General features: G+C 37.1%; 2 protein-coding genes across 10 annotated transcripts in view; both read right to left on the bottom strand.

Moving 5' to 3' along the window:
* Window positions 1–439, bottom strand: part of LOC306875964 (receptor activity-modifying protein 1-like) — a 29,685-nt gene extending 29,246 nt beyond the window's left edge. The window contains exon 1 of the mRNA XM_079426799.1: window positions 47–439. Within this exon, the coding sequence (XP_079282925.1) occupies window positions 47–92 (46 nt within the window). The 5' untranslated portion in view covers window positions 93–439. The remainder of the gene's footprint in view (window positions 1–46) is intronic.
* Window positions 440–3,347: 2,908 nt separating this feature from the next.
* The window catches only part of epb41l5 (erythrocyte membrane protein band 4.1 like 5), a 36,531-nt gene continuing 27,508 nt past the window's right edge, over window positions 3,348–12,370 (bottom strand). For 2 of the 9 annotated variants that reach the window (XM_079427746.1, XM_079427747.1), the window contains exons 20-26: window positions 12,241–12,305; window positions 11,465–11,587; window positions 9,230–9,311; window positions 7,986–8,063; window positions 7,768–7,827; window positions 7,268–7,395; window positions 3,348–5,109 (exon numbers count right to left, since the gene is read on the bottom strand). In XM_079427746.1, the coding sequence (XP_079283872.1) occupies window positions 5,043–5,109; window positions 7,268–7,395; window positions 7,768–7,827; window positions 7,986–8,063; window positions 9,230–9,311; window positions 11,465–11,587; window positions 12,241–12,305 (603 nt within the window). In that variant the 3' untranslated portion in view covers window positions 3,348–5,042. The remainder of the gene's footprint in view (window positions 5,110–7,267; window positions 7,396–7,767; window positions 7,828–7,985; window positions 8,064–9,229; window positions 9,312–11,464; window positions 11,588–12,240; window positions 12,306–12,370) is intronic. The other 7 variants (XM_079427748.1, XM_079427749.1, XM_079427750.1 and 4 more) reach the window with 6 other exon arrangements.

The following is a 12,370-nucleotide window of genomic DNA, read 5'->3' as shown; positions in this document are numbered from 1 at the left end:
ATAAAATTAAATGCAGACATAAACAGGACAAACCAGTTCAACTTACCAACTAGCAAGAAGAAAAGCGCGTGTCTCCACGACACTGATGCCATGACGTGTCAATGTCAGTCAAAGCAAGTTTGTTGATAGTCGATTAAACGGCTCTACTTTCTCGACACTCCGCACATCTGCGCGTTTGACAGGTAGGTTGCACAGTTTCATTCAACGCTGAATCTCCTCTGAAGTCGCCGAAGACAGAATTCCTCCGTTCCTCTTAGTCACCATGCCATGTGTTTTATAAAGTACTGCTTTAGCACCGAATAAAGCTGAAATGCGCAGCTGGAATGGGTCTTAGCTGAGTTGAAGCGTGCGCTCAGTAGTTCTCTCTGAAGTCGCTCGTGGACAGGCGGGCTGTGCGCTCCAGCGCGCGTCAGGCGCATAAGTAAAAGATGTGAGCTGTGCTTGTGGCAACACTAAACGCGAAGCCACCTCCCTCACGGCTCATCAACTTATGCTGGCTAATAATAAACATGAACATAATTAATTAGAGAAGTGAGGGAAGCACTGTAACGTACGCTGGGCTATTCACACTAGGGGGAAATAAAGGAAAAAACATGCGCTTCATGCTCAATTCCAAATACTACTGCGTAAGGGCAGACCATTTTTAACCGCTATTATCTAGCGCCGAAAATTGGAGAAACTTGCCTCGTAACTTCCAATTGACTGACGCCAATTTTCCTGTCCAGATGAAATATCATTATTAAAGAGCAGCCCCGTTGAAAGAGAGACTTTGCGCGTTCTGTGGTCACGGTCTGAATTACAGGGGAATTGCCAAAACAATGACTGAGAAATGAAGCATTAGCAGCAGTTCTTCTAATTAGAATAACTAATAGGTTAATAACTGGAGCTTAGAGTAGTGTTGAATGAATGAATAAATTAAATTAAATAAAATCATGCAATTAAACTGAATTCCTCCGGTAACATTTGTGCCAATGTTATGAACAAGTTTACTTGTCTGCTGTAAGCTATTTAGTTGTAACTAAATATTTAAACGATCTGTCTATTATTAATGTATTTTTTTTGTATATTTTCTATTGGGTCTTTTTAAGCAACAGACTCTGTTGTTTCATTATGACCAGGAATAAATCAAACAATTAATTTAATCAATTTATGATATTATGATTATATATGAGTAAAATAGTAACAACAAAAACGGAAAAGTATCTTGTGTGATCTCCACTAATTCGTGAAGTTTGGAGCTTACATAGGATTGAAGTTTGATCCTGTTTGACTCATGAAGAGCTCTGGCTCCACCTGCTGCTCCACTGGAGACTTTAGCCACACTGCCAGGTAACACTTTAGAATAAGCTTCCATTTATTAACATTAGTTAACAACATTAGTAAACATGAACAATACTTCTACAGCATTTATTAATTAATGTTCATTTCAGCATTTACTGATGCATTATTAAATTCACAAGTTGTGTTTGTTAACATTAATGTAGTGTGAACTAACATGATTAACTAACATTAACAAAGTTTAATAAATGCATTGTTCATTATTTGTTCGTGTTAGTTAATACATTAACTAATGTTAATAAATGGAACCTTATTCTAAAGTGTTACCCGTTTCAACAGACAATATGACAAACTTGCAAACAGAATAAACTAGCAAGCATGCTCCTACATCTGGATTCTCACAGATGTAGACTTGAATCATTTCTACTGTTTTAGTTGTTTTACCTGAGTCCATGGCAGCTCTAAGTCCAGGAAGTGACAGCGTCATTTCTAGGTTCAATCAAGCAAAGAAAGGCATGAGGTTATAACCACAACTTTGTCATTGCAGAGTAAGGATTTTTATGTATTTATTTTTTTTTTTTGGCACAATTACATATTCTTCCTTTGGGAATATTTTAGTACACGTAGTCTGAATGAAATTCTTTCCTTTTGCACAACTTGGTGTAAGATTTCTTCTTCCTGATCAAATCCATTACAGTTTAGTCCAAAACCTAAAGTACAATCACTGTCAAGTGCATAAGGTTTATTGAATTTACTAAAATGTTCTCTTTTATGCTTAAGCCATATGCACATAGGTTTACCCCACAAATATTGGATTAATATCAGCAACATGCATTTTAAAATCATCTATTGCTTTAAAGCAAGGAATTGAGAGGCAAAAATGTTGCCAACAAACTAGAACCATTCATTCTTTTCCTATTATTAACAAATTTAGTGGGTAAATCGTAAGCTGTAACATCTAAACAAATTACCAATTTAATAATAATAATAAAACAAATCTATACATGTATAAAATATATACACACACACACAAACACATATGTATATATGCCGTTCCAGACATTGTTCAAAAGAATAGCGTACTTTGGTTAAAAAGTTGATTAGAGAGGGGAAAACGTATAAAGAAGTGCAGAAAATGACAGGCTGCTCAGCTAAAATGATATCAAATGCTTTAAAATGGCAACCAAAACCAGAAAGATGTGGAAGAAAATGGAAAACAAACATTCGAATGGATCGAAGAATAGCCAAAATGGCAAAGACTCAGGCAATGTTCAGCTCCAGGGTGATCAAATAAAGTCTATAGTTAACTGTGCGTACTGTAACAATTAGAAGACGCCCATGTGAAGCCAAGCTATCGACAAGAAGCCCCCGCAAAGTCCCACTGTTGAAAAAATGAAGAGGATACAATTTGCCAAAGAACACATTGACTGACCTAAAGAGAAATGGCGCAATATTTTGTGGACTGATGAAGCAAGATTGTTCTTTATGGGTCTGGGGGCCGCAGACAGTTTCTCAGATGACCCCCAAACACTGAATTCAAGCCACAGTACACTGTGAAGACAGTGAAGCATGGTGGCACAATCATCATGATATAGGGATGTTTCTCATACTACATGTTGGACCTATTTATCGCATTCCAGGGATCATGGATCAGTTTGAGTACATTAAAATACTTAAAAAGGTTATCTTGCCTTATGCCGAAGAGGTTTCAACAAGAAAACAATCCCAAACACACCAGTAAGCGAGCAGCATCTTGGTTACAGACCAACAAGATTAACGTTATGGAGTGGCCAGCCCGATCTCCGGACTTTAATCCAATAGAAAACGTGTGGGGTGACATCAAAAATGCCATGTCTGAGGCAAAAACAAGAAATGCAGAGGAATTGTGGCATGTAGTGCAATCGTCCTGGGCTGGAATGCAACAGATGTGAAGCAGTTCTCAGAAACTGTGGCTATAAAACTAAATGTTAGTTCAGTCATTCACAAGAAAGCTAAATCTTCAAACATGTTTCTGTTTATACATGTTTGACTTTGTAAAGAAAAATGCAGACACTGCTATTTTTTTTCTTCACTTTCTGTAAAGTAATAACACAATTTTATTTCATGTTTTGATTTAGAGTAGAATGTGCAATGTTCCCAATGCATTTGTGTGTATTGAAGTAAAAGTTATAAGGATTTTGAGCTTTACTCGCTTTTTTTTATAGACTAACACACACAGAGACATACACACTGCATGCCCATAAAAGCACAGGTCCAATAACAATGTTGAAATATCTTTTACTTGTGGAATATCACATTATACAAAATGACAAGGCTTACAGTCAGTGTACTGATATAAACAGATCATTGCTGTGACATCTACAGATCATTAATATACTGTATGTAAATAAGCCTACAGTGTGAGACTTGGAGAACAAAATGATTAGCATATCAACAGATTCCAGCTACAACTGCTTTCTGTGATTGAGCACTTCCACTAAAGTCAGAGCAAATCAGAACAGGTAGACCATATAAACAACTTTAAGAAATCCGACAAATAATTATTTACAAGATTTGACTTCATAAATTCAAATTTGACCTCCAAATATTTCATCCCAGTGATTTGAGATCCAGTGATTATACCAATTATGTACTTTTCAGTATGCTGAAAAATAGCAGCAAATGCTTGTAGTGGAACTTGTAGTGGACAAGGATGTGTCAATGAAAGGCAGTAACCACTGGCACAGACTGCGAGTGATTTGTTTTCTTTCATTGGATCACAGTGAATAACATTTTAGTTTGTTTACATGGTCCAAGTCTTTCGCAGTTTTGATATAGTATGAGCCAGTGGGTGACAGAGGTCTCAGCTGCTCCTGTGTCTCACATAACATCTGATACAACACAGTGAAGCACACTTAAGAACTGCACTTACACTACACAGAACACCCAGGGAAATATTTCAACTAAACACAGTAGAAGACAAATTACACCATAGTAACATGTTATGTTGTAATATGTCCATGTATATTTAAAGTCTTATATGAGCTAATAAAATAATAAGGCAGGTCATAACTACTATGTTTGGATAAAAACAGCATTGATAAAATGTTCAAACAGCAAATCTTGGCTCAGTGATTTCATGAAGCTACACAATAGTTCTCTAACAACTGTGCAGTTTAGAGTACAGTACTTAAAAGTGTAATAAAGAATGCAGCTACTTCATAAAAACATAGAAAGCAGAGCAAGAGAAAGGCAAAAAAGATTCAAAAATAGATTTTCTGTAGGAAAAGTTCTAAAAACAGTCAGTGATGCATTGTGATCCAAGGGGTTCACAAGCTCTTTCACAGTCATCCAATCAGAGAATATCTGAACAGGAAGTGGACAGCAGGTGGATCAAACATTCCATCCCATCACAACACAGGACTGGGTCATTCATGTGCTTCTGCTACACCCAAGGGCTGTATAGAGTCACTCAAAAGAGGTATAAAAGTTATAAAAGGAATGGTGGGCCCCAAACACTGGACCCTGTTGTTAGCCCTTTGTGCGCTGAAACGGAGTTCAGTACTTTTATTCTTGGTCATCAGCGCCAAGATCTGGGTTTGCGGATGCCATCTGTCAAAAGCCAGCATTCTTGAAGATGAAATTGCAACCCCATGCAAGCCCAGAGTCCAGTTGTCTCTGTGCTTCCATTGTCGGGGCACTGGAATGTGTTTGACTGGAATGTAGGAAAACTTTTGATGGTCCAGTCAGTGACAGGTGCTGGGCATGTGCTCAAGGCTTCGCTCTCAGAGTTCAGTGGTCAGCAGACCTTTGGGCTTGTGGTTGTCGTCCTTTATTGGGTGAGCTACAATACTGTCAAAATCAATTCAGCAATTGGCAGTTACAATCAGAAGCTGAATTAAGAACAAACAGCACTCAAAAAAAAACAAACAACAACTCTTCAGTGTTTGAAGTTAAAGCAATTTCTGCTGGACTAAAACCTTAGTTTTGTTTTGGTATGTTTGAAAGTTATATGTTGCATGCAACAACACACTACTGTTCAAATGTTTGGGGTCAGTATGTGTTTTTTTGAAGAAAGTACTTTTATTCAGCAAGGAATTTATCCAAAATGACATTGAACACATTATTACGTTAAAAACTTTCTATTCATCAGAGAATTCTGAAAAAAAGACTGGAGTAATGGCTGCTGAAAATTCAGTTTTGCAGTCAAGGAATACATTACATTTTAAAATGTAGCCACCAGTCAAACGTTTTTGAACAGCAAGATTTTGTTTTATTTTTTTTTAAAAGAAGCTCTTCTGCTCGCCAAGCCTGCATTTATTTGATCCAAAGTACAGCAAAAACAGCAGAATTCTGAAATATTTTTACTATTTAAAAGAACTGTCTTCTATTTTAATATCTTTTAAAATGAAATTTATTCCTGTAATTTCAAAGCTGCATTTTTAGCATAATTACTCCAGTCACATGATCCTTCGGAAATCATTCTAATATTCTGTCTAATATCACCCTGTAGCCCAAGACCGGAGTTGAGCCAGGTTAGTGCCTGGATGGGAGACCTCCTGGGAAAACTAGGTTGCTGCTGGAAGAGGTGTTAGTGAGGCCAGCAGGGGGTGCTCACCCTGTGGTCTGTGTGGGTCCTAACGCCCCAGCATAGTGATGGAGACAAAAAACTAAATAAAATAAAAGCACCGTCCTTCGGATGAGATGTTAAACTGAGGTCCTGACTCTCTGTGGTCATTAAAAATCACAGGACTTCCTTCGAATACGAGTAGGGGTGTAACCCTGGCATCCAGGCCAAATTTGCCCATTGGCCTCTGACCATCATGGCCTCCTAATCATCCCCATATTCTGATTGGCTTCATCACTCTGTCTCCTCTCCACCAATAAGCTGGTGTGTGGTGGGTGTTCTGGCACAATATGGCTGCCGTCGCATTATCCAGGTGGATGCTGCATACTGATAGTGGTTGAGGAGATTCCCCCCTTCTATGTAAAGCGCTTTGAGTACCCAGAAAAGTGCTACATAAAATGTAACTAATTATTATTATTATTATTCTGATATGTTGCTCAAAAAAGCATTTATTATTATTGTTGAAAACAGCAGAGTAGATTTTTTTTCAGGTTTCTTTGATGAATAGAAAGTTCAGAAGAACAGCATTCATATATATATATATATATATATATATATATATATATATATATATATATATATATATATATATATATATATATATATATATATATATATATATATAGTGTATAATGTTACAAAAGCTTTTCATTTCAGATAAATGCTGATCTTTGGATCTTTCTATTCATCAAAGAATCCTGAAAAAAAAGTACTCAACTGCTTTACATCTTGATAATAATAATTAATGTTTCTTGAGCAGCAAATCAGCATATTAGAATGATTTCTGAAGGATCATGTGACACTGAAGCCTGGCGTAATGATGCTGAAAATTCAGCTTTGATCAAAGGAATAAATTACATTTTAAAATGTATTCAAATAGAAAGCAGTACTTTTAAATAGTCAAAATATTTCACAATATTACTGCTTTTGCTGTATTTTGGATCAAATAAATGCATGCTCGGTGAGCAGAAGAGAATTCTTAAAAGAAAAAAAAAAAACCTTACTGTTCAAAACTTTTTGACCGGTACTGTATCAAAACAGAAAACAGTAATTTTAAAAATGTAACAATATTTCACCGTTTTTGTTTTCAACAGCATTTCTGATCAAATAAAACCTTGGTGAGCATAAGAATATTTCCAAAAACATAAAATTCTTACTGACCCCAAACGTTTGAGTGCTAGTAGATTTAATTGAATACACTACTACTTTCGAGTGGCTCTCAGTGCAGAAACACACCCACAAAATGGTGAAATTACAGCATGACTCCTCTTGGTTTTTATCATCTACCAAGTTGAAAATGGTCAATCTGATTGCTTAGGAAAGTAGTAGGACAACTGTCCTCAACAGAGCAGAGAAAGGTAATGTAGCATGGATGAAACAAACCTTGTGGCAATCACATTTTGAGTGTGAGAGAGATGGGGGAGTGAGGAAATAGCAGCCCCTTCAGGATGGTGAGATGATGGCATCTTTGCTGTACAGTCAAGGAGGCCGTTAGTAAAGGTGCCAGACTGCTAGAGGCGAGAGAGGAAGCAGGGGGACAGTCAGTCACTAAATCAACTACTAGAAATGTGAGAAGTGAGGGTAATGAAAATGTACACTCCACTGAACATGTGGCTTGATAGTGAGTCAACATCATCTACTGTAATATGAAAGCTTCTTCTAAATTAAATTTATAAATCTTCAGAGTGTCTACAGAGCTGCGGAGAAATATGAAGAGGCATCCCTGTGCAAACGCTTAGATAAAGTTGCTGTTCTTCTACAGTGATGCACAGATCTGTGTCTGGAGTCCTCACCAGGAAAACAGCTAAAACTCTAGTCAGTTGGAGGTACTGTTAAATCATACTAAATGTATCATAAATAATATATTTATCAAAATTACTCACTGTAGGTGCTGACGCTGGAATGATCCATCGAGGAGTGATTGTGTGTTTGGGAGCTGGCACCTGTGTCAAATCAAATATTTTAATAGAATCTTAATACTTCAATGATGTGAAAACACCTAGAGAGAACAGGCATTATTGTGCCATAGTCAATTATAGAGCCAAACGTTTGCCTACTACAAGCATTACAAGCATATCGTGAGCTGCAGTGCTGAACTTACTACAGGGATGGGGTCTGTGAAGTCTATCAGGTTATCAGTCTGAGGGGCTGTCAGCGGCTCAGGATCCTGAACTTTCACCTGCATTGTAAAAAGCCGCATGCTCTAAAGCGTATGCCAACCAAAAGCACATTCAATGACTTGATCTGCATTTCCCGCAGGATGTGTCAATGCTGACAAGACATCACAAAAAATGATGCTCTTGTAATTATTTGAAAACAAAAACCTTTAACAGAGACAGAAAGGGAGAATATTTAACATAAATGGATAAAAATATAAGCAAGTAGTAAATGTGGCATTGTGAGGTGAATGCAAAGTGGCCCAAGTACAAAGAACCCATCCTCAAGTTTCTATGATATTCTATGATTTAAAAAAAAACATTTTTTGATGGTTTCATTAACTTAATATTATAGTCATAATAGTTTCGTGTTGCAGGAATAAATACTGAAACCTGGAAATAAGTGCACTTTGAGTTCCATCATCCCCAAGTACATTTTTGGGTATATACCTGAAGTGAGGTCTATGTTTAACAAAAGGTCAACCAAGTTTTATTCTATAACAAAATAAATTCAGTAATAAACCACTTGTGATTTTTTAAAAGATTTATGCATCTTTAAAAAGGCAGTTGCTAACAAGTAGCTAAATGGGACTACAGAGGTTGTCAGGGACATTAAACACCATATGTAAAGCAGGAAAGATCATCTACTCATGAGTCTGCTTTTACAGCTTCTTGTGTTTATAGACACAATCTTGTGTTCAATTTTTAAACTGTTGTGTAGTGTTGGTGTAGTTTGTTCATAGCCTAACTTTAGCTTTTTACTTTTGGTAATTGTATTTAGGCTTCAAAATTGACCAAATTTGTGAAGATTACCATGATAAACATTTCAATACCATACAAATGTATTGGTCACATAGCCTTCTGCAATAATCCAAAAGCCAAGGAAAAAAATCCTCTTGGCTTTTTGTGGAGGGAACTAGGGGGATGTTAAGTAGGGGTTGTCATGCCTGCAGCACTCTATTGACAATCCTGATGAACCACTGAGTAAACAGCAAAACCTCAACACGCTGTTATGAATGTTTGACAGTCAAAGAAAATAAAAGTGATGTTGTGCTGGATTTATTTCCCCTGTAAAGGAGAGCATGTTTCAGTGGTGAGTGAGTAAATGATAGTGTATATATTTACAGCTGCTGTGGACTCTAGTTACAGTGTGCCAGCAGCTGGAATGACATCAAGCCACTTTTGTTACCTTGGATGACTGGGCTTCATTCACTGGATCTGATGACAGAAGTGACACAGAAGAGATGAAGTCATCTGCGTTCTCTTCCACGCTGAGGACAGACAATGAATTGAATGAGCACTTTCATGAACAAATGCACTTCAAGTATTTTTTCCTGACTGAATCTTTAAGCTGCTGTATATGATAAAACAATGGTGGCTGTAACTGTGGATGGTCACTCTTTTCTGACCCCCCCCCACAAAAAAATAAATAAATAAATAAATAAATATAGTATTCAGATCTTTTCAATAACGATGAAACATGTCTGAGAAGAGCTCTGGACACAAACCTTTTGATTTTGAGCACTGGAAATGAGCACAAAGACATTGAAAACCTTTGAGCATTTCAAAGCACCTCTCAAGCTATTCATTAGTGTTCATTCAAAGGAAATCACACAGGAAATCACAATGTTCACCTCTTATGAAGTGTATGAGGAAATGACTTGGGGTCACTTTGTGATTACTGTTGATTATGGGTTTGTGTGTGTGTGTGTGTGTGTGTGTGCGCGCGCATTTGGACGGCTTCCCACCAGAACAGAGCAGCCTTCCAGAGAGTCCTGAAAAAATGTGTACCATTGTACAGGTACAAATTATTTACACATTTGGTAACTGATTTTACCAGTGTGTGTGTTCCCTGTGGATCAAACCCATAATTTTGGTGTGTACAAATTGAGCATCTTTTGTAGGCATCAGTAGTGAATTATAATTTAATCTTTGGTTCCTTTCCATAATACCTACTTTTCATATTGTATATAATTTTAACCATTAGTCGCATAATGTTTATTTGATTCGACAGACATCTAAATGTAAATGTGATGTTAAACAGAGAAACTTACACATTAAGGCACTCATTTGACACGTTTCTTTTATCATGTGACTATCAGAGCTAAACGGTTGCAGGTCAGTATACACAGCTAATCGTGCAGTCAATCTGTGGCATAAGTACAGGTTACATAAGAACATGTTTCCAGGCAGACCAAAGCCATATGGCCCATCTGTAACTACATAGCAATGGTTGACACTGGATGGCAACAGTGAGCTTTTAATCACAGGCTTCATTAAGGAATGTTATGGCCTCAATACTAGGAACAGTCTATGGACATGATCTGTGAAATGCTGTCAATTAGAAAAATAAAATAATTTATCATTTATTTTAAAGTAGCAACTGAAGCATCCCAGTCTAGCTTTTAGGACACAGAAGTGCACACATTTGTTCTACCTCTTTGGAAACATTCTTACTATTTAACATGCACTACTGTTGAAAAGGGTCAGAAAGTCTGTTGTGCTTACCAAAGCTGCATTTCTTTGATTAAAATTGTAATATTTTAAAGTGAAAAATGTATATAAGCAGCCATTATTCCTGTGATGGGAAAGCTGAATTTTCAGCATCATTACTCAAGGCTTCAGTGTCACATGATCCTTCAGAAATCATTCTAATATGCTGATTTAGTGCCCAAGAAACATCTTATTACTTCTACTTATCAATGTTGAAACTTTTGTAACATTATATTTTGTAACACTGTAGCATTGTATTGTTTTTCGCACAAATTCTAACACAGTAATGTAAAATTCAATGTCGCAATGAAACAAAAAGGGTCAAGATAAAGGCTTGTTTTGTTTAATTTACTTATTGCAATAATTTTCCACAAGTTTGGAGTGAACAGGACAGGTATGGCAGAATATATTATTTGGTTTAAAACTACAAAAATAAAAAAATGCATAAAAGATTTAATTCTAACTCTAACAAACACCTTAAAAATTTGTGAGGCTTAATATTTTTGTCCATTTATTATTTAAGAGAATAGCATTTATTTGAAATATAAATCTTTTGTAACAGTTCAAATGTATTTACTTTCCCTCTCATCAATTTATGAGTCCTTGATGAATAAAAGGAAAAACAAAAAAAACATGACCCCAAACTTTTGAATGGTAGTGTAAGATCATATACTGTACAAAAGAAATAAAACAAGTCCTGGCTTGTTGATGGGAGGACCAGGTGGCCCCTTTAATCTGGGTGTGCCCCAGTTTCTGCCTGCCTGCTTGTGCTCCACTGCCTCTGACTGTCCCAGGAGGATTACAGGCCCACAGGCTCACTCACATGGCCCTACTATGTCTTAATCCCCACACTCAAACAACAAAGCAATTCTTCTTTGTAGTACAATCTTCTCACTGTACTTGGAGTAGGTTTTGCGTGCTGTGGACTCACCTGCTGGCAGAGCAGGGCAGCAGGCCGGGCTGCTTGAGCAGGTCCCAGGACTCCTGGTGCTCCGCTCTCCCACTCACTGGCAGAGAGGATGTGCTGCCCATACGCCCACAACCCATCAGTCTGCTAAGAGATAGACAGGCATTACCACCCACCATTCACGTCTTTTCATTATTAAATAATCATTTTAAATAACTATGTAACAATGTAAATGTTTGTGCCCAACTGTTACAATAGGACAAATACACTATATATTGCCAAAAGTATTAGGTCACCCCCTTCTAATAAACAGGTTTGATTACTTTAGTAATTTCCATTAGTACAAATCTTAATGTTTAAGCATATAATGATATTCTAGGGAATTGTGTGCTTCTAATTTTATAGCAACAGTTTGGACAGGACCCTTTTCTATTCTAGCATGACAGTGCCTCTGTGTATAAGGCACGGTTCAGAAAGACATGATTGATTCAGTTAGTGTGGAAGAACTTGACCGGTCTGCAGAAAGCCAAGTCCTAATCCACCCCTGTCTTGTGTGGTTCGACTGAATCAAACTAAAGTTTGTCTCCCCCTTTGGTGCGGATCTTTTGGGCAGGTGTGAATACAGCAGTCGCACTCGGGTGTGGACCAAACAACTGTGAGCAAAAAAAAAAAGGAAGTGAACTAGTAGACTTTCCTGGTGTGAATACACCCGAAGATTTGTACTCAATTACTAAAGTAGTCAAACCTGTTCATTAGAAGGGGGTGTCCCAATACTTTTGGCAATATGGTGTACATCATACCTGGCTGCTGCCTCCTGTAGGTTACAGTTCTTTTCTGGAGTCAGTCCAAGCTCATCTCTAGAATCCTAAACAAAGAGATGAAAATTTACAAAACATACACAAGAACTTTATGCATCATTTTCAGAGTACC

Source organism: Barbus barbus (assembly GCF_936440315.1).
Source record: "Barbus barbus genome assembly, chromosome: 10".
Taxonomy (NCBI): domain Eukaryota; kingdom Metazoa; phylum Chordata; class Actinopteri; order Cypriniformes; family Cyprinidae; genus Barbus; species Barbus barbus.
The sequence above is the reverse complement of the archived record's forward strand: the minus strand, read 5'-3'. Positions and strand labels throughout refer to the sequence as shown.